The sequence below is a fragment of the Nymphalis io genome, chromosome 1 (assembly GCF_905147045.1).
Source record: "Nymphalis io chromosome 1, ilAglIoxx1.1, whole genome shotgun sequence".
In the NCBI taxonomy this organism is placed as follows: Eukaryota; Metazoa; Arthropoda; class Insecta; order Lepidoptera; family Nymphalidae; genus Nymphalis; species Nymphalis io.
The window spans coordinates 13,117,491-13,142,360 of record NC_065888.1 but is presented as its reverse complement, the minus strand read 5'-3'; the positions used below and the strand labels follow the sequence as shown (position 1 = coordinate 13,142,360).

Below are 24,870 nucleotides of genomic sequence, written 5' to 3'. Positions count from 1 at the left end.
ACAACAATATCAAGTACTGCTGTTTTGCGGTAGAATATCTGATGAGTGGGTGGTACCTACCCAAACGAGCACAATTATATTAATTATATATATTCATCAAGTTAGTCTTATTGCGTATAATACGCCGCTGTGCATGTTTGCGCTTAGGTTAATCTACAATTGATAATGAATTGTAATAATAAATATGAATGACATTGAAAAACAGGCATATTTACTTGCCCGAGTATCCATTATTATCAATATTTATGCAATAAGATTAAAAGGTATGATAAAATGTAAACATTATTTAGTATTGCATTTTGCAGCGCATTTATAACGTCAGTATGTATAAAGTGACTTCCATACCTTCGTTATTAGACACCGAGAGCGTTTAATTAACCCGAGACGAGTAGTGTGAGTAGGATTTAAGCGGCATACCCTTATAATATTATATATAGGACGTAGTTACAGAGTCTATAAGAAGTGACATTTATTAACGTTATTCTTATATATTAAATGAGCTTAAGGTTTTGTTTTTTAATATAAAATTATAATGCACATTCTAATGGACATCGGGGAGGGTACTAATGATAAAAGATCATTTCGGACAATGTAATAAATAAAACGATTCTCACATTTACGAATCGTGATAATTTTTAGAACAAATCAATAGGTACGTAAGTGCTAAAATGCTTAAATTTAAATTGCTTGCAATCAAATGCTTCAATCGTGAACAAAAGCTTAATTCAAATTTGACATTGTATTGTTACTTGATATCATATCGGAAAATGTGAAAACGTTTTAACACTTAAGGCTTCCTGTTAAGGTAATATTAGTTATTTACGTAATTACATTTTTTCCGGTTTTAATTCCGTTATCGCGTGTTGAATTTAATTTGTGGATCGTAATTTGTGTACGTTTCTTATCTTAAAAATACTATACATCCCATAATATAAAATATTTAACAAAATCATCTCTATATATTTTTTTTTTATTATTAATCTACATAACTACATTATCACTATTGACAAAAAAAATAATATTGTGATTTGTGTCTGTGTTTGTCACGCCTTACGCCATATTGGAAGTACGAACTGTTTTGCAATGTGAAGTCATAATTTCAACCGTAGCTGGCTGTGAGCTTTTGTCCTACCATTTTTTAACTCAATATTAACTAAGTGTAGTTAGACTTGTTACAAATATTTTAACATATATTTCGAAAACTAACCAAAATTCGTGTACTTACATATTATATCATACCCGAAGTTTAGCCCGCTGGTTAATTTATTATATACTTTATGATTCTGTCCATGCTACAATAAAATGTTTTTTAAATATTAAAATAATAGAATAGTCGTAAGGTATATTATATGAAGGGACTACATTAACTAAATCTTATTTTATTAAAAGTTTAAAAAATCACATTCACGATGAGTTAGACAATGTTTACGCAATAACTAGGAAACATTTTACATAAGCCATTAATTAGTAATTATACAGGCAACGTTCAACGACAATGTACGTTATGAGATGCGCTTTATATATATGGTGGTACTGGTGGTAGGGCTTTGTACAAGCTCGTCTGGGTAAGTACAACCCACTCATCAGATATTCTACCGCAGAACAGCAGTACTTGGTATTGTTGTGTACCGGTTTGGAAGGTGAGTGAGCCAGTGTAATTACAGACACAAGGAAAATAACATCAGATATGAACATGGGATGTAAGAGATGGTTAATATTTCTGACAATGCCAATTTCTATGAGCGTTGGTGACCACTTAACATCAGATGGCTCATATGCTCGTTTACCTACCTATACTATAAAAAAAAAGCTTAAAGAATTCCACACCAGGGAAAACCATCATCAGTGTAGCTTATTCCAAGATTTTGGTCCACTTCGGGTTTGTTGGTTATTTACATGTGGCAAAATTTCAATGTTTCCTTCATCACTGAGCACGTATTACTATAATTATAAACATATAATTACGCACGTGAAAAATAGGTAAGCCTGGATTTTAAAGTGTGATCTTCTATTAAGATCCACGTGTTCTAACGAATATATATACTACTGTATATTTCTATATTTTTACATCAATACTATCAATTACGTACGTTTCGATACGAATTCTATTCGTGTGTGACAAATTTGACAGAACCGGATCGTTATTTTAATTTGAATAAACTAATCGTTAAAAACCAAACATTTCTCAGCAAGTCACGTTGCGCACACGCAGGTTACCCCACGTATTGCGCTCACCTTCACATTGACATACTTGTTACGATATACACTAATGAAATGCTTGCTATTTATGCAATTTGTTCAACTATATTTTTTTAGAAATTATATTTTGTTGTGACCGATCGATCAGTCGAAAACTTTGTACAATATTTTTGTGCACTGGATCGAAATTTACAATAAGGTGATATATGATAATTGTTGATATAACTATGTTTTTTTTTAGATCTATAAAATTTAAATAAAATAATATTAAGTAAAGTCCATGACGAATTAATTCTAACCATCAGAGAAAAATAAGATTGCATACTCGCTAATTAATTATCAAAAATGAAAATTTTAATTCTAAGTATTATTACTAATATTAATTCTTACCAAAAAAAAAAAGCATTTGATTGCAAGCAATTTAAATTGAAGCATTTTAGCACTTACGTACCTATTGATTTGTTCTAAAAATTATCACGATTCGTAAATGTGAGAATCGTTTTATTTATTACATTGTCCGAAATGATCTTTTATCATTAGTACCCTCCCCGATGTCCATTAGAATGTGCATTATAATTTTATATTAAAAAACAAAACCTTAAGCTCATTTAATGTATAAAAATAACGTTAATCTAGTTTGGGACTCATAAGTTAAAACCCATAACAAAAAAGTTGCCTAAGATAATATTAGAGTACGGACAGATCGATCGCGCCACGGGATACGAAATATGTAATAATACTAGTGGTTGAACCATAATTTTACATTCAATCGATTCGATCAACAAATTGTTGGTCGAAGACGAAATCGGGGCGCATAGCCGAACGAAAATTTAAATACGTACAAATTCCACTCGATTTAATTATTGATCTTTAATTATATTATACGAAGTTCCTAATAAGCAACAAGTCACTGTGGTGACAAGGTATAAAGTTAAACGTAGCTTATATATTACAGAAACATTCTATTCCTTCCCTTTATTTTTAAAGAGTAATAATATTCCATTTACATTATTATATTGCATTGCGAGTTGTATGTTAACAGTTACGGCTTTTGCGGCAATTGCTTTTTTTTATAGAATAGGAAGGTGGACGAGCATATGGGTCACCTGATGGTAAGTGGTCACCAAACGCCCTAAGACATTGGCATTGTAAGAAATGTCAAGCATCGCTTATAGCCAATGCGCCACTAACCTTGGGAACTAAGATTTTATGTCCCTTGTGCCTGTAATTACACTGGCTCACTCACCCTTCAAACCGGAACACAACAATATCAAGTATTGCTGTTTTGCGGTAGAATATCTGATGAGTGGATGGTACCTACCCAGACGAGCTTGCACAAAGCCCTACCTAAAATGTATAAATTTCGAAATCATCGATGACATAAAAACAAGCAAATGATATTAATCAATGGTGTTTGCCGGAGTTTGAACCAGTAAAATTAGATTAATATATACTCAAGTCAAAACTTTAATACTTACCTTAATATATTACAAATAGTAAATTCTAGAATACAATATAAATATAATATAATAAAAAAATTACAAGAAGTATAATGCAAAATAATGTCGTTTTGATAAGCAAAGATTTGTTATTTCAAATACTTTTGCACGTAACTAATGTAAATTCGGACCGGTTCATAACAATAACGCCTGTATTTTTCCTAACGATGTCGATAGAAGTCTATTGTACAAGATTTTTTTTGTAACGAATACCTTCTCTCATTTTATATAATATGAGCAAAGGAAAATTCCTGTATATAATAACGTTTTAAATTCTATTTAAATCAATATAAACCAAACTAGAACCCTACTTATGTTTTAAATGGGAAAGTGTATTTGTTTCTATCTCTTTTCCGCAACAACGAAGCAACAGAAGAACATTAATGTTGCATAAAGTGTAAATGACATAGGTTTTTTATTCCGTAAGAATGAGGCCACGAGGCATTAGTGAACGACAAATAATTAATCAATATAATATATAAAAAATCAATCAATAATCGATAATCGATCAATAATTAATCAAACGCGACATCTGGGATGTCGCGTTTGATTAATCTTTCATAGAAAATTGTTATATTTCTAACGTATATAACCTTCAATTTAAGTTATGTAATAGTGGTTTTCAATTTCTCAACTTAACACGAACGAACATCTAACCGTCCGTCCGTCAAAATGTTATGTACCTGCAGTTATATATATAAATATATACACATTTAAAACACTATTTATTTTTTATTTTGTTAATGCTATATATATATATATATATATATATATATATATATATATATATATATATATATACTCAAGTCAATTATATATGTATGCAATATATATATATATATATTGCATACATATATAATTACATAATTTTGTAAAGCGAATAAAAACGAAATTATTATAATAATTATTAACGAATATCCACAATTCGTATCGTTAATATTGTTTTGCAAAAAATATGAATAAATAAAGTTATCTAATTTTTGCCTTATAAAAAAAAATACAATACGATTAATTATTCAGTAAATTTTAATGAACGAAGGTTAATTAGGAAGCGGACTGTTTTTAAAGTTTTTTTTTTTGTAAATTCCAAGATTTTATCGGCCTGTAAACATTTATCTACTCACTCGAAGCACAAAACCTTCTTCTTCCCGGACTGAACCATAGACACGTTGAACCACATTGCCACTAACCTTATACACCAATTTTCGGTGGTTTCCAACTCAAACGTTAACCGCTGATTAACCGAACACTATTTGAAATATACAACTATTACGTTGTAGAGTCAAAGAGGCGTGCGGCTGCCGAGCCAGACTTTCACTAATGCAGAATGTTGCAGGTGCAATTGCATAATTGGAGGAAACGTTACGAAAATCTTCGCAGACGTCCTGCTTGTGTATCCTTCCCTAATTCCGCTTGTTAGCACCGATACGATGAACAACAGTAACAATATTCATGCGTTCGTCCGTCCGTCGATAGTACGATTATTTATTTTATTCAAAAATCATTTCCTAGAAGAAGTTTTAACAATTGCCGATATTAGTTGCAGGTAGAAGAACCGCCAAGTGATATAAAAGTTACAGACTCCTGATACATTAAGAGTTTAGACTATTATAATCGTATCATAAGTTTAATGCCCAATTGTATAAGATAACACAGCACATTAAAGCATATTAAGGAATTTAGTAAATTATTATATTATGTTAATGTGCCATTGAAACACAAAATACAGATAATTTGGTAGGTTAACTATTATTCAAGTAAATCTGAGATACAAAAATAACTATCTATAATATTTCCCAATACGTCATCGCTGTAATCGCAATATTAAGTTTATCGATGTACTTACTTGGTGACGTAATTCGCAGCGTAACAGATCATTAGAGACTTGAATGAGTAAAACATGTGTTACGTTAAATACACTTCGTTAATACCATACAGTATTACTTTGCTAAGCTGAGACTGCCTATGGGAACGATCACATCAACTTTAACTAACTTCGATTACAATACGGATTAAAATTAAGCGACTTCTGAGGTGATTTGGACTATAACCTTACAATGGCGTTAAAATCCATAATAGAGATGACCCCATCATGGACATGATGGCCGAACGCCATCCAAACCAGCGTTGGCATCCAGAATGAAAATAAGATCAATTTCCAAATTTTTTTTTACGAGTAACAAAACTGACATAAAGCATGATGAAATCAAAACAAAAGAAAAATTACAATTTATTGTGATGCTGTCTGGAAATAAAATTATCCAAGCACATCAAACTATCAAAATCTGAATTGATGACACTGAACGTCCGTGGAGCCTACAAGACAGCACAAAAAACAATTGTCATGGCAATTATTTGAATGTATAGTGCATATTAACTTCCATACGAGAAGTTGATACCATCTAGAGGTTAGTTGCAACAAAGTTAATTGTATGTAAAAACCGTCGAAAAATACATATATGTAGCAACTTTCGCGGCAATCGTTTAAACGGTGTCGAAGTCATCATTTTTTATAATGCTGATCGGTAAAACGTTGTCGATTAATATTGAGCTGTAAACTTTGAATGACGTAGGTTTTGAAATCATCCTTCCTAATATTATAAATGCAAAAGTGAGTTTGTTTGTTTCGCTTTCTCGTCTGAGCTACTCACAAATTATCATGAAAATTTGCATTCACGTTATCAAGGATACAGAAAAGGACATACGGTACCAGACACCTGCTCCACTAGTAATCTTAGATACCGGAAACAATAATACCACTAAGAAAGGTAACGGCTAGATATCATCAAATGATTACTTGTTTATTTGTTTTTAATTTTACAAGAGTACGTAGGTACTCGTCATACATCATGAAACTTGTTGTTTTATTTTAATTACAGAATATATATTTTTTATTGAGACTTGCACATATGTTACATCCGCAATATGTGCTATGGATTTATCTGTTCACTCTTTTAAAGAAAATAAGGCTTTAAAGCGCTTTTCTTATTTTTTATATATAAATCGCCTGTTATACTCGTCGCACATACACATTGGCGGTGTTAGATATATTAACCGTTCCTTGCAGTGTTAAAGCCCCACCAACCTTGCGAACTGAGATGTCATGTCCCTTGTGCCTGTAGTTACACTGGCTCACTCACCTTTCAAACCAGAACGCAATAAAACTAAGTATTGCTGCTTAGCGGTAGAATATCTGATAAGTGGGTGGTAACCACCCAGATGGGTCTGCACAAAGCCCAACCACCAGGTAAGGCATTGCGCAGGCAGATATCCGGCCTACTCAAAAAAATGTATTTGGCTTGACCAGAGGAGTGACACCATATCCTCGGGCCTTATAAGTCAGCACTAGATCAATGAGTGCCACAAATTAATTAATATATTTGCGAAAACAAAACCAGGCGTTAAATCTAACATATGGACGATATACGCTAATTACAATTTTAATAATTACAAGTGCGTGAATTATTATTACCGTGAATACAAAACATTATAACAAACACGTTATTATTATTTGATGTGATTTATTTTTTAAATAAAATCTCAATAATAAGAAGGAACCCATCCTTATTAAGAACGATTGTAATTATTATACATCACACACCAAATTATATCATTTATATATGTAGTTAACACGCAATACTCATTATTTTCGGTGCGTAAACAAATTTTAAGGTGTGCTTCAAAACGATTGAAACCTTTTTTAGCTCTCTTAAAAAGTCAAAGTATACAAGACTGAGGTAAGTAATGAATTTTATAACTATTGTTTCATTTCATCGTTACTAGTAAATTAATACTATAAATTACGAAATAGTATTTGGGCTGTGTTCTTCTATCGCGCAGCAACAAAGCAATGTATCCACGTTTGTTTTATAAATAGAGATAGTTTACAGGCCGAAGTGACAAAAGCTAAATTTTACAAGAAAGTCTTTGTCTTTGTTGTAAAATAAAAACTCGTTTAATAGACAAACTTTGTTTGGAAGTGTTATAAATTTTTAGTATAGTTCATAACTTTAACGATAAAAAACGACCTGAAAATCGATTTGAAAATAATTTACTTATTAAATTTCTTTCGTAAGCCTACTTTAAAAAGATGAAAGGAAATTTCTGTCCGTCTAAATATACACGAAACTATTATGATTAGTCCAGTCTTACTTCGTCCACCGCTGGTGTTAGTTAGTTAGTTAGTTTTCTCTGTGTCACTCCTCACGGTCTTTTGCTAGCCTGTTATTCTAGCGTATTAATATTACAGTTATCGCTTTTAAATGTCCTACTCGACTAATGCCTCCTCTCCAGTTAAGGAGATGGTTTAGAGCTTATTAAACATGCTATATTTAGAATAACAACCAACATATATAGTTTCACTATGTTTTCCTTAACCACCGCACCCAAGATGAAATTATAAGGTACTGTAATTCCGGTTTTTTCAATCATAGGTTCGTTTGTGATCAGTTCGTTTATCAGATAATATAATATCGTTACGTAGAAAGCGCCCGCAGCCATAGAAGTAAAGCTTATTTGTAAGTGTATTTAAAATCTTATGGGCCCCCGTAACCTTGAACGTTATAATAAAGCCAGGAGTCAATGTCACGTGGTGCACGACACGTAAAACTTTATAAGGTTAATCGCTTGCGCGTGAGTCCGATGCGTCTCGCTTGTGTAACTGCGCGTGAGTCCACGCGTAAATAGCCGTATCGAGCTTATAGCTTTCTTGCTACGGTTGCCGTCCTTGAAATTTTATGTAAACTATCTAGTTTGATCAGCAATTCCTTGAACGGTATCTACCGTTCAAGGAATTGCTGGCAAGCCAGCACATTTGTCGTTTGTACATATTAACCATAGGGCTTTTCAATAAGACCGAACTCGAAATCGGTCGTGAAATGTCAGAAAGTGATATGCGAAATTGACATCACCATAAGTAAATAATAGCACGCGGGTGAGAAGTTATGTAAGTTATTATAGAATTGCACTGTCGAATACGATTTTGTACCATTAATTTTACTATCACTATCAAAATAGTAAAAAGACCGTCTAAAAGTACAGCCTGATGGTAAATGATCACCAGTCTATCTTGAAATTGACTGTCGTGGTAGAATCGGTTAGGACATATCAGAGTAACGTTCAACAAATAAATGTTCCACTTTACTTTGAAGTAAAGTTTTATAAGTTCACAGTTAGTATGTGCGGTTTAAATATTCCAAGCAAATTTAAAGCCAGTACCACACAACCAATCAACATGAAATTGGCACACACTTTTGGTGTTGGTAAAAATCGACTTTGTATACGATTCGTTTTATAACGTGGATTAAATAAATGCTCGTATTTAAAAGTTGATATCCTTTATATAGAAATTTGAAATTTACTTTATTAAGTTAATTACCCAGACGTCATGTTGACTCTGTTTTTAGAACATGTAATCTTAACCAGAGATAACAGGCTTAAACCTGGGCAAGCATCACTGAAATCTAATATGCTTATTTTGGGTTCATCTCAAGAAAACATGTATCAGATAAAAATCTGCCTGTATGTGTCCGCGAACATTGAAACAACTTATTGAAATGAGCTCCGCACTTTTTTCTCAATACAAGAAAAACCTTAGAGCTCAGATTATAAAACAAGATCTGTTTCTTGTTTTATAAGCGCGCTAAAAATTACAGAGCGGGCACAAAATACAAAAGCGCTCTCACTGTTTTTATTTTGGCAAAGTATAATAAACTGAAGACATTGTCAAAGTTATGAGTCGAATCAGAACCAGATTCACGCAGGACTGAGGCAGATGGGTTGCGGAAGGAGCTCTATACCCAACAGGGATAAGGAAGGCTCTAGATGATAATGATGAAAATCAGTTATTATCAATGTACGTCCCAATAGATTCCGCTGACGTACTCAAAAAAATTTCATACAATAAACCATTTTGAATTTCAAAAGATCGTTCTCTACTTACGAATAAATCACGTAAACTAGAAAAAGACTGATATCAATAAAAAAAATTGAATAATTATATAACAAGAAAAAAAACGAATCAACATAAAAAACAGGTTATAGATATATCTTTAAAAATCGGTTATATATTTTTTTTTTCGATCACAAGCAATTATGCTTAATATTGTTTAGTCTTATAATTATGCTTATTTATAAAAATAAGGTAACAAGAAGCGGCCTACTAGTCATAACGGATTTCGCTCAAATTTACAGCATAGGCAGACTTTGGCTAGAAATGAAAGTACCCGAAGTGGGAACTCCAAGTAACCAAGCGTTTAGAAAACAGAATTTTTAACGCGGCTCTCGCACCGTATAAGCCATTTACGTTACATACATATATAGTATAATAGGTATAGATACTGTTTGAAGCTATGATTACTTTGTGTTCGTAATTGGTGTTCGCGCTATAAAATTTTTTGTCTTTTATTCAAGTATTACAATTATAATAGTATATACTTTTTGTGTCTTAATATAAGAAAATTTAATTAACATCAAATTCTCGCGTTCTGAATAAGAGATTCCTGACGTTTCTCTCATTATTATATAATTCGTCCTGGATTCGCACGGGTAGAATAAGACACGTCAGTAAAGCTCCCAGTCGGCATGTTTTTCTCCGACAATCATCGTCATATTTCAGCGAATTTATTCAGTAATGTATGTTTTAACTTTCCTTACGCCATCTATTGGTGAAAACCGTATGAAAATCTATTTAATTGTTTTTGAGTTAATCACATTCACACAGACAGTCATACGCGGTTGGGGGAACTTTTTTTATTATATATAGCGATTTGTTGAAAAAATTACCAGCGAGTCGTTTTTTAAATTAAAAATCTTTATTATCGCTGTATTGTTTTGCTTTTAATCAAAATTCATCGCACGTTGAAACGTACACTCGCAGAATGCATAATTAAGAAGGTTATACAAAATAATTTACTTTACATTCGAGTGAAAGAGGTAACGATAAGTAAATAATAAATATTAAGACACATAATAAAATAAAGAAAAAAGATTAAAATATTGTCATATTTTAATAAAACTGGACGGGAATGTCATGATGTTGAACATCGGCAAGAATACAAGTAGGTACAAAAGGTCGTATGTAAAATACGAGCTTCAATTTTAATTTGGTAAAAGTTTATATATTTCGTTTAATTGACGAAATTTATATCTTAATATAAAATTACGTTGTTATTGTGAGAGAAGTCGTTTGAAAAAACATTAATATATTACTAAAACAAAAACAGCTTATTGCTCCCTTTTAAAGTACACTATATTAACATACGACCCTGGTTCTAACAGTAGCGTAAACGAAACTTAGTAATGAGAGAAAAAAGAAAAAGAAAGGGAATCCACAACAATCCCCTCTCACTTCACGCACGACACGCACGACAAGTATGACATTGACATTGAAGCATTGGTATTGTAAGCTACGTTTAAAATTTCTTACAGCGCCACTGATCTGATCATCAGATGTCCCTTTTGCCTATATATTTTATAAAAAAAAAATATACCATCGAGGCAGTTCTGAATAATGCAGTTTCAGAACAGATCAAAAGGTGATCACTAGATATGTTTTAGAAGGAAAACTAGTCAGATCCAGGATTACAGCTTTCAAACTAGTGGGGTTAGATATTATTATTCTGTACGAAAAGGACAAGTGTATGCAAAATTTCATGATGATTACTAATAATAATATGATGATTAGTTGAGTAGTGAAGACTTGAAAACGTAAACAAAAAGAACAAACTCACTTCCGCTTTTATAATATTAGTAAGGGCAGTGTGTAGTGAGAACTAGGTATAATATAATATTCATATACTGGGACATTATTCACACACGTCCATCTGATCCCAAACTAAGCAGAGCTTGTACTATGGAAACCTGACAACTGATATACTAGATATACTATTTTTCTTTTGTAAATACATACTTATATAGATAATTACACCCAGACACAGGAAAAACATTCATGCACACAAATGTCTGTCCTGGTTGAGAATCGAACGCACAACCTTCGGCGTGAAAGGTAAATCTACCAACCACACCAACCGGAATTTCGTTCCAAAGATTAAACGTCTTTGATTGCGTTTTGAAGTACTTGTAAATTCGTATTATAGTTGTCGATAGGATAAGCAAGAATTTCACAGTGACTGACATTTGAACACATATAGCGTTACCAGGCGTCCGGTTTAAGCTGAACATTACCAGCTAAATATAAATTTGCCTTTTCTGTCAGACCAGAGGTGTCTCTAGCCCATATAGCGCCCGTGTGCAATCATTACCCTAGCGCCCTCTAGTAAGCGCGCGGTCTAAATGGAATAGGTAAAAATGTTAACATGTCTTTATAAATGTTATGTCATTTTTTTACAATGTATTTTTACGTGGGGTTGAGTTATAACACTCGGCGTCATAACACGGGCGCAGGTTTATTGAAAGCGCCGAGGCCAGTCCCGGCGCCCCTAACACCGTTGCGCCCGTGTGCACCGCACACCCTGCACCATAGGTAAAGACGCCTCTGTGTCAGGCTTTTATTAAGCTTTTTGTCTATGTGACGCAGTAAAGTGCATCAACTGTAGAACGAACGATGCACAATAACAATGTCATTATAATTATCTATGGACCGACTTAATGCGAAATTGTATTCTAAACGTTATGTTAAGTCTTAAAAAATATGTCTTTTAATAATCGTGTTCAGCTATAAGGAAGAAATGTCCGATCTTTAAAATATAATCGGGCCTTAATACCTAACAATCCTAGACAGATATTAGTAAAATAACGAAACACGATTAAAAGGATAGTGTGTCTCGTTCTTTTGCTAATTTAATACTATATTTTATGTATGTGTATGATAAATGCTTAATAATATCTAAATTGGTTAGTAACTATTTCCTTAATATGTTATGTTTAATCTTAATCGCGAGTAATGTGTGTTGCCTAATTAGTTTTATTTTATATAATATATCAAAATGTGAATTATTATTTTTATATACATACTTTTTAAATAATTATATATATTTTATTTATTTGAATTAAATGCAAAAAACATACCATGGCGCCTTTGATAGAAGGTTCTGCGCGTTGCCATTTTTATGCGTTTCCACCGAAGCCATTTGGATCTGAAAATAGTATTTCATAATCAATAGGAGATTACAGTAATACATAATTTTAAATAAATTTTAGTAAATGAAATTAGTAGTTATATACAATTATTGTTTAAGACTTATTTCAAGCTTGAAGGTTTACGTCAGAACTCAAAAGACCTTGCTCTTTCAATGCAAATAAATATACTAATAACAATACATGTCTAATAACTCATGAAAATATTTAATATTTCAAACAACGGTATTTAAATCAAACCAACCTATCAAAGTACATATATTCCGATATCCTTATTATTACAATTAGTATTATACTTTGATAAATCGGTTTTAGTTCCTACACTTTTATTGTGTCTGTTTTTCTTGATACCGTTGTTTCATGCATTACCTAAAACACATAGTTATCAACAAGACACGTGGTCTTCAAAGTTTCAAACTTTATCGTTTGAGAACCGCCACTTAAATGAAAGAACTGTCATAGATTCAAAAGCAAAAATCAAAATCGAAATGATTTATTCAACATTGAAGCATTACACTTGTTTATTTATAGTCAGACCAGACTACCACCGGTTCGGAAAAGAAACACCCAGTCCTGAGAAGAACCGGCGAAAGAATTGAAAAAGATTGAATTAGAACTTAGAATACTTAATTAAATAAATTTTAGGAAGCTTGGTCCAACATAATATAAATAACCATTGGAGACTTCTTAATATGAAGCTATGATTCATCATATGTATATAAAGAGTTGTCATGATATGATAAAGTTCATATTATAAAAGAGCACTTTATAATGGTTAAATGAAATATATGTTTATTTTGTTTTTATCGAGTATATATATATATATATATATATATATATAAAGTAAGATATAAAAGAACATAAGATACTGGCATATGATCATTGGCGTTAAGCCAGTTAATAGATGCAAAATAGTTATTATAGCGTGGAGACGAATAATATACATGATTAATTTCTATTATTATTATATACTATATAAATATTTAATTGTCCATTAAGTAACGAGAGATTATAAAAGAAATACATTTAAAATCAAAAATATTCTTTACTTACAACATGAAGTGCCAAAAAAATCAATTTAAAATAATGTATAATATTTTAATTGCGTCTGGTAAATTAATAATTTTATTTAAATAATAAATTAATAATTTAATACAAAAATTGTACAAAAAACATAAGCGTCAAACAATTTATTTGTTATGGTCGAATAAATACAAAAAAAAAATTCCTAATTAACACATAAATATTCTATGAGTAGATTCTTTGTCTAAAGTTTATTCGTAAAGTTCTTTTAACAAAATAATTAATATTATACATGTACAAATGTATAATATGATAAACATATTTATGACGTCGGTGGCGTCAGTTAAACAGAAATTTAATTAATTATTACAAATGTATAGTGTATTGTTATGTGATTTACCATAAGGAATCCAAATATAATCGCAATATTATCTAATGTGACAGTTGAAGATCGTTCGACTTAAATATCAATTAAATGTTTACAAAATATCTCTATATAACAATCGCTTACAATTTGAAGTCTATATTATTTCAAATTGGTTGACATTTGGTTAGCAGAATTCGTAATAAATTTCCGATTCAAAAGGATCTTTTTAGAGATAAAATTGTACCTATCAAGATAATTGTTGAGAATGGTGAGGAAGTCATATTTTCTTTATGTGTACTTATAAATAAAAATGAATGTTCGTATATTTTTCCTCTATGTTTTCCTAAATCATTGTGATGTAACTTATGTTACTTCTCAGTTCCTCGCCTAAAAACAAGAATTTGTATGTATGTCCTTCAATATAAACGTTCTAAAAATTATTCTAAAGCAGACGGGTAGCTGATTAAGTTCGGGGAAGTCCACTACGCGAGGCCTTTAAGGACGGGAGGTTGTCGAGCCGAAACTCACAAAATTTCACGTGGGGGAGAATGGGGTGTATGGTCTCAGCAAATATCACGTTTTTTTCCCACAACAAGTACTGTGTAAAGTTGTAAGAAAACAGGGTTAAATTAATGAAAAAATGTTTTTCTTGTTTGAACCTTGCAAATTCATAGTTTCATAATTCCTTGTGTAAAATTCTCTCGAGTAATGTTCAATTTTCATCAATAATAAATCGGGAAAGTTGCTCAAAAAATGAAATAAATTAATACTAATTAACAGTGTTGACCCGTGACTTAGCTAGACAACCTATTTGCAATTTATCAATTTACGTATTATCTAACGTATAAACTTTGTCGACATCAAATAACTATGATATTTCTAATCTGTTTATTTTTAATAACGTATCTAAGACAATAGTCTAGTCTAGGGGAAGAGCAAGGAACTCATCGTGAGTTTTTGCTCGACTTCCTTTGCCCCCTTATAAAAATTAAAACTGAGATCGTTCAGATGATAAAAACATACAAAAAACGGACATGGTCGCAAATTGTGATAAGAAATGTTTTCAACTTCATTATTATTTATTTATTATATATACTATTTTATTTTATAATTTATAAAGCAAAATATGCCCGTCTTTTCGGGTGTCAATTTTTTTTAAAGTAAATAACTAAAAATATTTATAATTTATTATTAGCAAAACGGAAAATTCGTTCAATCAATATAGATTTGGTTATACAATACTATACAGCCTCGTTTTCAATATTTTGGTTTTTTTCTGAATTAAATTGTAAAGCATCGTTTCAACAAATTTGATTAATCAAATATGTCTTTGTCTTACTACAATTGACTAATTACAATTTGTTATTTAACTACCTACATACAATAACATATATTAACAATTCCATTTTGTTCTCTTTATATTAAAATAAAAGTAATTTAAAATACATATTATACCAACAGACTTTATTTAAATTAATCGTCACAATAAAAACTATTTTGTATCATTACTTATGTTATGAGAAATATATTTTTTTCTACTTTAAAATGTATATAAGTTAATCAATGCATGTATATAAGGAATCATGCGGTATTTAACAAATGTATTAAAATATCATTTATTATTAATATGCAAAACGATCGAGCGTAGGTTAAATAGAAAAAAAAAACAGTGACAACTTACGTCTTGGTAATTGAAAATAATTTACCACTGAACTGTCAACCGCTAGAATGGCGGGAACTTGTAAATATAATCTGCGCTATTTTCGACACGTCCAACTGACGACGGAAGCCGCGAATGACTGGCCAACAGGCGAAGTGGCGATTCGCGATGCGTTCGGAAATTAGGTCGTAGTTAAGTACACTGCCATTGAGATATTAATCTGTTCATATAGACCAAGTTTGAACAATTCAATAACTTTCCATTTATTTCAATTCAAATAAAGTCTTACAGGATAAATTAAGATATAATAACACTAAATAAATAATTTTTGTACAAATCCTATCCTATTTGCTGTTGTCCTATTCACGGTTAAATAATTATTGGACTATTACGATTTCTATTCATTTATCTCAGATAATGAGATTATGCTGCCTTTGCACTCACACTAGTGCACTTAATATTATAATCTCTTCTCAACCCCAAACGGTAGAAAAGTAAAAAAGAATGCCTTAAAGATGGCTTAAAGAAAAAAAAGCGTCTAAAACAAAATTGGCGCTTATCATAGTACATACCATATATTATGATAATAAGTGTGACGTCATGGTTACAGAAATATAAAAATAAGGAAATTCAATTCAATTACGTGCACTTATGTTTCGGTATAATTTCCTGCTTTCCATCTGATACTTACCAACCTTGTCATTTGTTTTGAAGAAAAAATATTTAATTTTTAACTTATTGTAAAATTGTTGTTTTTTTTAAATTAATATAAATTTTATTTAACACAATAATTGCGTCAAGGTCACTCGTTGATATACCTTAATTAATGATCATTGGCTATAATAATTGATACAAATGTGTAAAGTCATTGCAATGCGCGAAATCTTTTTTATATTTATCGATTTAATATTACCGCACTTTGACTAGGTTTTAATTTCAGAATTAATTAAAAAACATTCATTTTAAATAAAAACTGATATAATTTTGACGATATTTGTAAATTACAATTATGTGACCTGTAAAGATGTTTAGACCAAAGACTCTATGGCAAATCAGTTAACTTTTAAATGATACGTTTCATTCCTCATTTTTCAAATCAATACTGAAAAACGTACGGCGAATTTCACATATTGATTGTTCGAGATTGATCTTGAGTTCTTTGGTACTTGGTGGTAGGGCTTTGTAGATGGTCTAGCACCAAACAGAAATACTTAGAATTGTTGTGTTCCGGTTTGAAGGGTGAGTGATCTACTCTAACTAAAGGTACTAAATACATACACAGTTCTAAAGGTTGGTGGCACATTGGTGAGGTTAGGAACGGTTTATATTTCATACATGGTCAATGACTGGTACTAACACTCACCCAGGCCCATGGCCCGTTTCCCCGATCAACTACCGATTTTATAAAAAAAATTCGAACCAAGTCGCGACTATACATTTGGTATACAACAAGTCCTCTTAATTGGTACAAATATTTGAAATATCACAGTTATACGGTGCTTTATCTGGAGCAATTTATACTTTTTATTTAAAAAAAAATTAAGAGCTGTAAGTACATATTAAGTTAGACACTCGTGTATGCCCTGATTCTAACAACTATCATTGTTAAGTATCCTCATGTTTTATCCATTGTTCTATCAAAAAGTCAATGACCTGGTTTAAATTTTATACAAAACAACAATTTAAATATTACCTACTGTATAAGTTTTAAATGAACATTTGTGTATAATTGTAATGTTTGTTTAATTGTAATGTTTTGATTATACTAATACTAAATATTAATTCTCGATTTCAAATTTTGCCGTTCGGACATTGCTATCGTTGTCCTAAATCCTATAAAAAGATACAAATTACTTATTTCGATACATCAACTTCAAATATCATATTATATGCAAACAGAATTAAAAAAATATATCTTGAGTATATATTTATAGAAATCAGGTAAATAGTAATATTTGCTGTATATTTTCAAAGCATTTTCATTTTAAATTTTAAAAAGCTCTTTAAAAGTTACGCGCTAAACCTAAAGAATAGCGTAAGAACCGTAAGAATATTTAACTAAGAATAATTTGGTACGTACCTATTTGTAATATCTGATTTTAATACAAAGTTAAACAATGAAAAGAAAAAAAACACTAAAAATCCAAGTAATATTTGATAATTAAAATTAAACTTTAATATATATTATTGTTTATAATTTATACTTTTAGCTGTTCTGAGAAGACAGATTAGGATTAATTACGAAATGGATGCTGTGGTTTCCTACAATTAAGGGAGCAGATAGACATATAACTAGTGTACCTAATTGTGATATTCCTTATTGGAGATCCTAAAAAAATAAAATAAAAAAATATATAAAATTAAATATAACCATATGTTCTGTCAAATCACCGGCCAAATAGCTAAGCATAACATAAAAATGAATTTCGTTATTTTTTTTAAGCAACTCGCTTAAAGTTTCGCATGTTAGCCCTAATTACGTAAAGGTCATTCGCATTTCATCCGTAAAAATATTCCATTCGGCCTTGAAAGAGAATGCGTGGTACACAGCACCACAAAAGTCGACGGGTACATTTTCTAGGCCAAAGTTTTAATATGAGCTCGTTAATATAAAATTGCTATGAATAATAAGATTAATATTGCCTATTTATAAGGGTTTTTTTTTATATTTTAGTTATTCTCGTACTGTTCTATCCTTTCTAAGTGAACTCATTGTTTTTATCTATTAAAATTATTTAAATGTTAATTTTATTTAAGCGGTCGTGGAATGTACTGATTACAAATAAGTTTTCCGTTTTTAATAAAATTAATTGTTTTAATATTGCAAATGGTAAAATAATGATTTGTAAATTCCTTTTGAGCAACCTTGACATAAACCAAATTAAAAAAAAATAGTAAATGTATTTAACTCAATCAGCTTAACATTTATGTATTACTATATATATATGTATACCATACGCTGCAAATACTATTTAGTATATAGTAGTAGATTTATTTAATTCCGTCCTCCACAATGGTATAACACCGAAGACATGGAGCAGAAGTGTGGTGATGCTGTTTTTCAAGAAGGGCGATAAAGCTCTTCTGAAAAACTACCGCCCCATTTCACTTTTAAGCCATGTTTACAAATTGTTTTCGAGGGTAATCACGAATCGTCTTGCCCGAAAATTCGATGACTTCCAACCCGTGGAACAGGCTGGGTTTCAAAAACGCTTCGGTACCAGTACTTAACGGTCAAACAGCGGTATTGGCGGAACAGGGGTATTCAAACCCGCAATCTTAAGTTAAGATTCTTGCTATTAGGCCATCTCAACCCACAAAATAGATAAATAATTGCTAAATCATATCTCGAGTGGCGACCACGAACCGGAAGACGCAGCGTGGGCAGGCCCCCTACAAGGTGGACCGACGACTTAGAACGAGTCGCGGGAAGCCGTTGGATGCGGGCAGCGCAAGATCGGCCAACGTGGAAATCCTTGGGGGAGGCCTTTGTCCAGCAGTGGACGTCTTTCGGCTGATGATGATGATGATGATGAAATCATATCTCTAGCAGTATTGTAAAACATTGCGCTGAGCCCGACTAAATAGAAAAAGGGCAAGCGAATGATGAAACATTGAAACAATATAAATACATCATTATAAACAATGAAACACATTACTTAGTATAGAATAATTAACAACGATTATTTTATAATTGCAGGCTTAATCACGAATACCAAGGAAGTAACCAGTGCAGATGTTACATCAGAGATCCGTTTAATAGTCAATTATTTCGCTAGAATAAATAAACTTCTGTGCGTCTATATTTCTATACTATCAATATTTCTATCTTTCTATCTTCTTCTATTACAAAAAAACAAAAAGGTTTTTTGTATAATATTCTGGGACATTATTCACACATGGCCATCTGATCCCAAACTAAGCAGAGCTTCTGCTATGGAAGCCAAACACTGTTATACTACATATACTATTTTTCTTTTGTAAATAATTACACTCAGACTCAGGACAAACAGACATGTTCATGTACACAAATGTCTGTCCTGGGTGGGACTCGAACTCACAACCTTCGGCGTGAAAGGCAAGTATCTACGAACCACGCCAACCAGCCCAAAGTTCTCAACTCTATTATTTTTTGATAATAATTTATGTTTGTTTGTAATGAAAAAGATCAAAATCTACTTCACTGATTTTAAAATTTATTTCACCAACAAACAAGTTACATTACCAGCCAGTGATATAGGTTATATTAAAAGTAATATATAGAGATCCCTTTTTTATTTTTAAATAGGTCGTACGTAACGGACGAGCAGATGGGCCACCTGATGATAAGTGGTCACGAAAGCCCACAGTCATTGCCATTGTAAGAAATGTTAACCATTGCTTACATCGCCAATGCGCCACCAACCTCGGCAACTAAGATGTTATATCCTTTGTGCCTGTAATTACACTGGCTCACTCACCCTTCAAACCGGAACACAACAATACCAAGTACTGCTGTTTTGCGGTAGAATATCTGATGAGTGGGTGGTACCTATCCAGTCCCTATAAATATTGTAATAATATAACACAAGGTATCACTTGCCTCCTATAAAAGACATTATTGGCGTAACATAGTTCAACCCGGACGAAGTCGGGGAGGGCCGCTAGTATATATATTGATAGAAGTAAATATAACGTCCATAAATCAGCCCACTCACGGAACAAGTTTACTAACCCGTTTTAGACGATTCTCCGTTGATCTAGCTTGCTCAACTATCCATGGTTTGCGTCATTGTTTTGGAGTAATATATGACACTTAGACGTACAAGAATTTTTGCCGCTGTCGAAATACTTTTCGAGATTGGACGAAAATAATCTTGTTTGCTTCAATAATATTTTGCAAGGAAACCACTTTATTTAGAGGACAGGATTGAAAGTTTTGCGTAAAATATATTTTTGCAATTTTAATTATATATCTATTTCTTTGAATACGTTTTATAGCATTTTTTGTATAAAGAAATAACAAATTGCATTCGATTTGATGTCAATTTCGAGATGTGCATAAGATTTTATTTAGGGTATGCCAACTGTGCAGACTAAGAAACATTTGCCAGATTCCGCGCAAACTTGGGATATTATTTCCTGCTTATGACGTACAATAGAGATGACATAATACTGAAAAATATTTGAAACAATACTGACAAATATTTTAAACATAATTGAATAGTAAACTTTGGCATTTTATAATTATTGTATTTTCGATGACCAATTAGTGTGTTGTGGACACTGTTGCAATTCGAATAAATTAAATACCAATACGAACGTTGAATTTCGAAAACATTTGATCATTGATTAAAATCTTCAAAATTTGCTGTCACATTTAGGCGGGAATGGGAGCAATTACGGAAACGATAAACAATAAATTCGTATTAAAAAACATATAATATCGTATGTCTAGATTATAGATATTGTAGTACTTATGTAACATTGGCGATATAATCTATACAATATGTTCCGTCTTGTATGTAGTTTGTATTTAATAAGTTAATTATTTATAGGATTGTTTATCTCAATAAAAGTCTCTATAGACTTTAAATTTAGGTGAGACCTTCGTTTCATTATTTATTGGAACAATTAGTAAAGATTCTAAGGGGGCGCTGCAACACATTAATTTACTATTGATCCGTTAAAAGTAATATTTCTTTTACCTCATGACAAATAAATAACAATAAATATACATACGTTTATAGGAGTAGACAAACGAGTTCAAGACCTGGTTAGTCATCAGTTGTGTAAGATTTTCATCATATCATGCAACTGGTCATCATATATCAGATACTATTCGATTTGCTTCAAGGCCCTAAGGAATGTCTGAGGCGACGATGGTGTCACGCCGATGAACAGAGGCGTACTTCTGTGATTGTTAGAATGGGAGCGACCCCATAGCACAGGCATGTACCATACTCTCCTTTCATTGACGAAACGGGATTGGTCCTCTACTAATCCCATCGCACCTTCTCAGTTAAGGCTTTTATTTATCTCAGCAGTCCAATAACTCGGCTTCGGCCGTTGGTGTGTTAAGTAAACTTCGCGTGCCGTTGCTGCCAGCCGTACAGCCGTTGGTGTGTTAAAACAGAAAAGACGAAACATGCACAGAGGTGCAAGGACATCGAAATTGTGTTCCCTCTTCCCCGATGCGATGGTGACCCCATCTCGGTCTACGTCGGTAAATCTTTCGCAAATTGTTCAGATTCCCCTCCGCGTTGATTCTTAAAAACATTGATTATGTGTTGTAAATATTTAGATTTACTATTTTTAAATTTTACGACTTTATTAATAAGTATCACTGTATCTGAATAATTAAAAACTATTCAACAAAAAAGAGTAATTAAAATCGGCTAACATTCGGCAAGCCCACGGAACGCCCAGCAAGTTACACACGGCATCACCGTCCATTTGTTACAAAAACAATCATTACCATGATGGTAATGATTATCTTCGATTGTGAGGTGATCCTCACAATCGATGATACTCCGAATATTATCAAAAAATAGAGTTGAGAACTTTCTATTTCAAAATAGTAGAGAGATGGTGTATCTTGTGAGCTTAGTAATTTGATGTGCCTGAATGTTTTTCCTTCCAGGTCGTTGGCATCTGAACGCCTCTAAATAATTTATTAAATATTTTCTCTTTTACATGAGAAATAAATATTGACGCCTACACAAACCACGTACATGCTTAAATCCTTTTTTGCTAATAATTTATATCAGGCGTTTTTATTATAAAAATATATATTAAAATGATGAATTTGATTCGTCATTTTAATATATATTTTATATAAAAAAAGTCTTACTAGCTATGTACCGAGGTTTAAAGTTCATGAATGTTTCCTATACATAAACAAGTCCATCTTATTAAATAAGCAATCATGTGTGCGTAATAATTGAAATAAAATTTAACGATCCAAAAATGTCAATTCTATTTTCATTATTTTTTTTAATTGTGAAAATACCATTTTTATTTGATCTGACATTTACAGCATCGCCGAGCCAGCTGCGAAGGACATATTATAATGGAAAGAGTTCAGGCGCAGAGTTTTGAATGCTTTCCGACGCACCGGCGTGTATTCACTTCCAACTTCCAGAATCCGGCCTACGTCTGAGATTCATCGACAGAAAAACCCTATTACTCTCTTGATCTGCGACCTTATATCTTGCCACTAGACCAACGAGGCAGTCATACATAATACAAGGCTTAAAATCTATAAAATCAAAATAACCTTTATTCAAAGAGGCTCAAAAGCATTTTTGAATCGTCATTTTACAGAATTGAATTTAATGTTAAGCAAACACCGGCTTGGAATGAAATTGTAATCAGAACAATCGACAAGAAATTCAGTACTTTGAGAAACTCTTTTCTACCAATTAAATAACAGAAAGGTGTTAACAAAAACGGTAAGAGTAACAGCCTGTTAATGTCCCACTGCTTATATATATCATGTTAATTAGACACATGCAGGTTTCTTCACGATGTTTTCCTTCACCGTAAAGCACGAGATGAATTATAATCACAAATTAAGCACATGAAAATTCAGTGGTGCTTGCTCGAGTTTGAACCTACGATCGTCGGTTAAGATTCACGCGTTCTAACCACTAGGCCATCTCGGCTTTTAAATAATAATATATACATTTTAATAATATGTATACCATTTCTATTAAATGTAATCTAATATAATTTTTATGTATAAATTTATTTCGTGTATCTCGAAAATGGCGCACGGTTTGGTTCAAATTTTTTATTTTGTAAAATATTTAAAATAATTATTAAAGCCACTCAGGTACATACTACATGTCATTTACACGTCGATTTGATAACTTCTTTCTTTTATTTTCGTTGGCTTAAAATACAATTCAATTTTAAACTCAAGCAAACTAACTACTAACTTCGTGCTTTTTATCATCTATATAACAATATAATATTTTAGTAATAAAGTAAAGCAACAGCATTCAAATTAATGCTGGGCTGAGGCCCCCAGTCTTTTTGAAGAGAAGGTTAGAAGCTTATTCCACCACGCTGCTCCACACTGCATATCTGGTGGAATTTCAGTGAAATGAGACACTTGCAGCTGTCACCAAGATGTTTTCAGAGACGAAACACAAATGAAGCACATGAAAATTATGTTAAAATTCATGTTAAAACAGACACAAATTAAGTTACGTAATTATTATAAAATGCATGATTAGTTTTAATTAGTATTTTAAATTTTTTTTAATTATATTTCGTCGATTGATTTTTATTATAATAATGACATTATTTATTATTTAAATTTGACTTTTTTTTTTAAATTACTGATGACTTTTTGTTACTTTTAATTTGAATTCGATTAGATGAATCTGGAAGTGCTATGTACACTTGTAATTAACACGCATATTAGATATACTATTATTGTTTTATAAATTAATCTTTTCAATGCTTTATATGTATAATGTAAGTGTGCTATTATAAATATAAATAAATAAATAAATAAAAAAGCATGATGTTAAAATTCATGTGTTCTAAAATATTAGTACAATAAATAAACTTAATAATTATTGGGTAAGTTAAAAATATATGCGGAATTTCATTACAGAAACTAATACCTCGACCCTGGAAGTATATATCGACTTTGTGGAGTCGGAAACTAGATATTAAGAGCCTATCTTTATATCCCGCTATAAACAGGGGATATATTATACATGATTAACAATGACTATCAAAATAATCACCGTTATCGTGAATTTACAAATTGTTGTAACAACACTTTTTTTTTTATTATCGCTTTAGTTTTATTTAAGCGAAACTATTAAATATTTTTATTATTACTTCAACAAACATTGCTTATAAATTAGACATTAACCCGAAACAAGTTTCTCCTTTATTGTGCTATCTTGTATAATGCGTTATCAGACGACGTTATCAGTCCCTATATATATAATCAACGGGAAGTATGTCTGTGTATTTTTTAAGTAAAATTACTTTTGGAACGATGAAATGAAATTTTTAAGGAT

General features: G+C 31.6%; 1 protein-coding gene across 3 annotated transcripts in view; it reads right to left on the bottom strand.

Moving 5' to 3' along the window:
* Positions 1-16,015, bottom strand: part of LOC126770350 (estradiol 17-beta-dehydrogenase 11-like) — a 36,676-nt gene extending 20,661 nt beyond the window's left edge. The window contains exons 1-2 of one of the 3 annotated variants that reach the window (XM_050489734.1): positions 15,866-16,015; positions 12,726-12,793 (exon numbers count right to left, since the gene is read on the bottom strand). In XM_050489734.1, the coding sequence (XP_050345691.1) occupies positions 12,726-12,787 (62 nt within the window). In that variant the 5' untranslated portion in view covers positions 12,788-12,793; positions 15,866-16,015. Of the gene's footprint in view, positions 1-4,822; positions 5,000-12,725; positions 12,794-15,865 lie in introns of those variants that run through there. The other 2 variants (XM_050489752.1, XM_050489743.1) reach the window with 2 other exon arrangements.
* Positions 16,016-24,870: the final 8,855 nt, after the last annotated feature.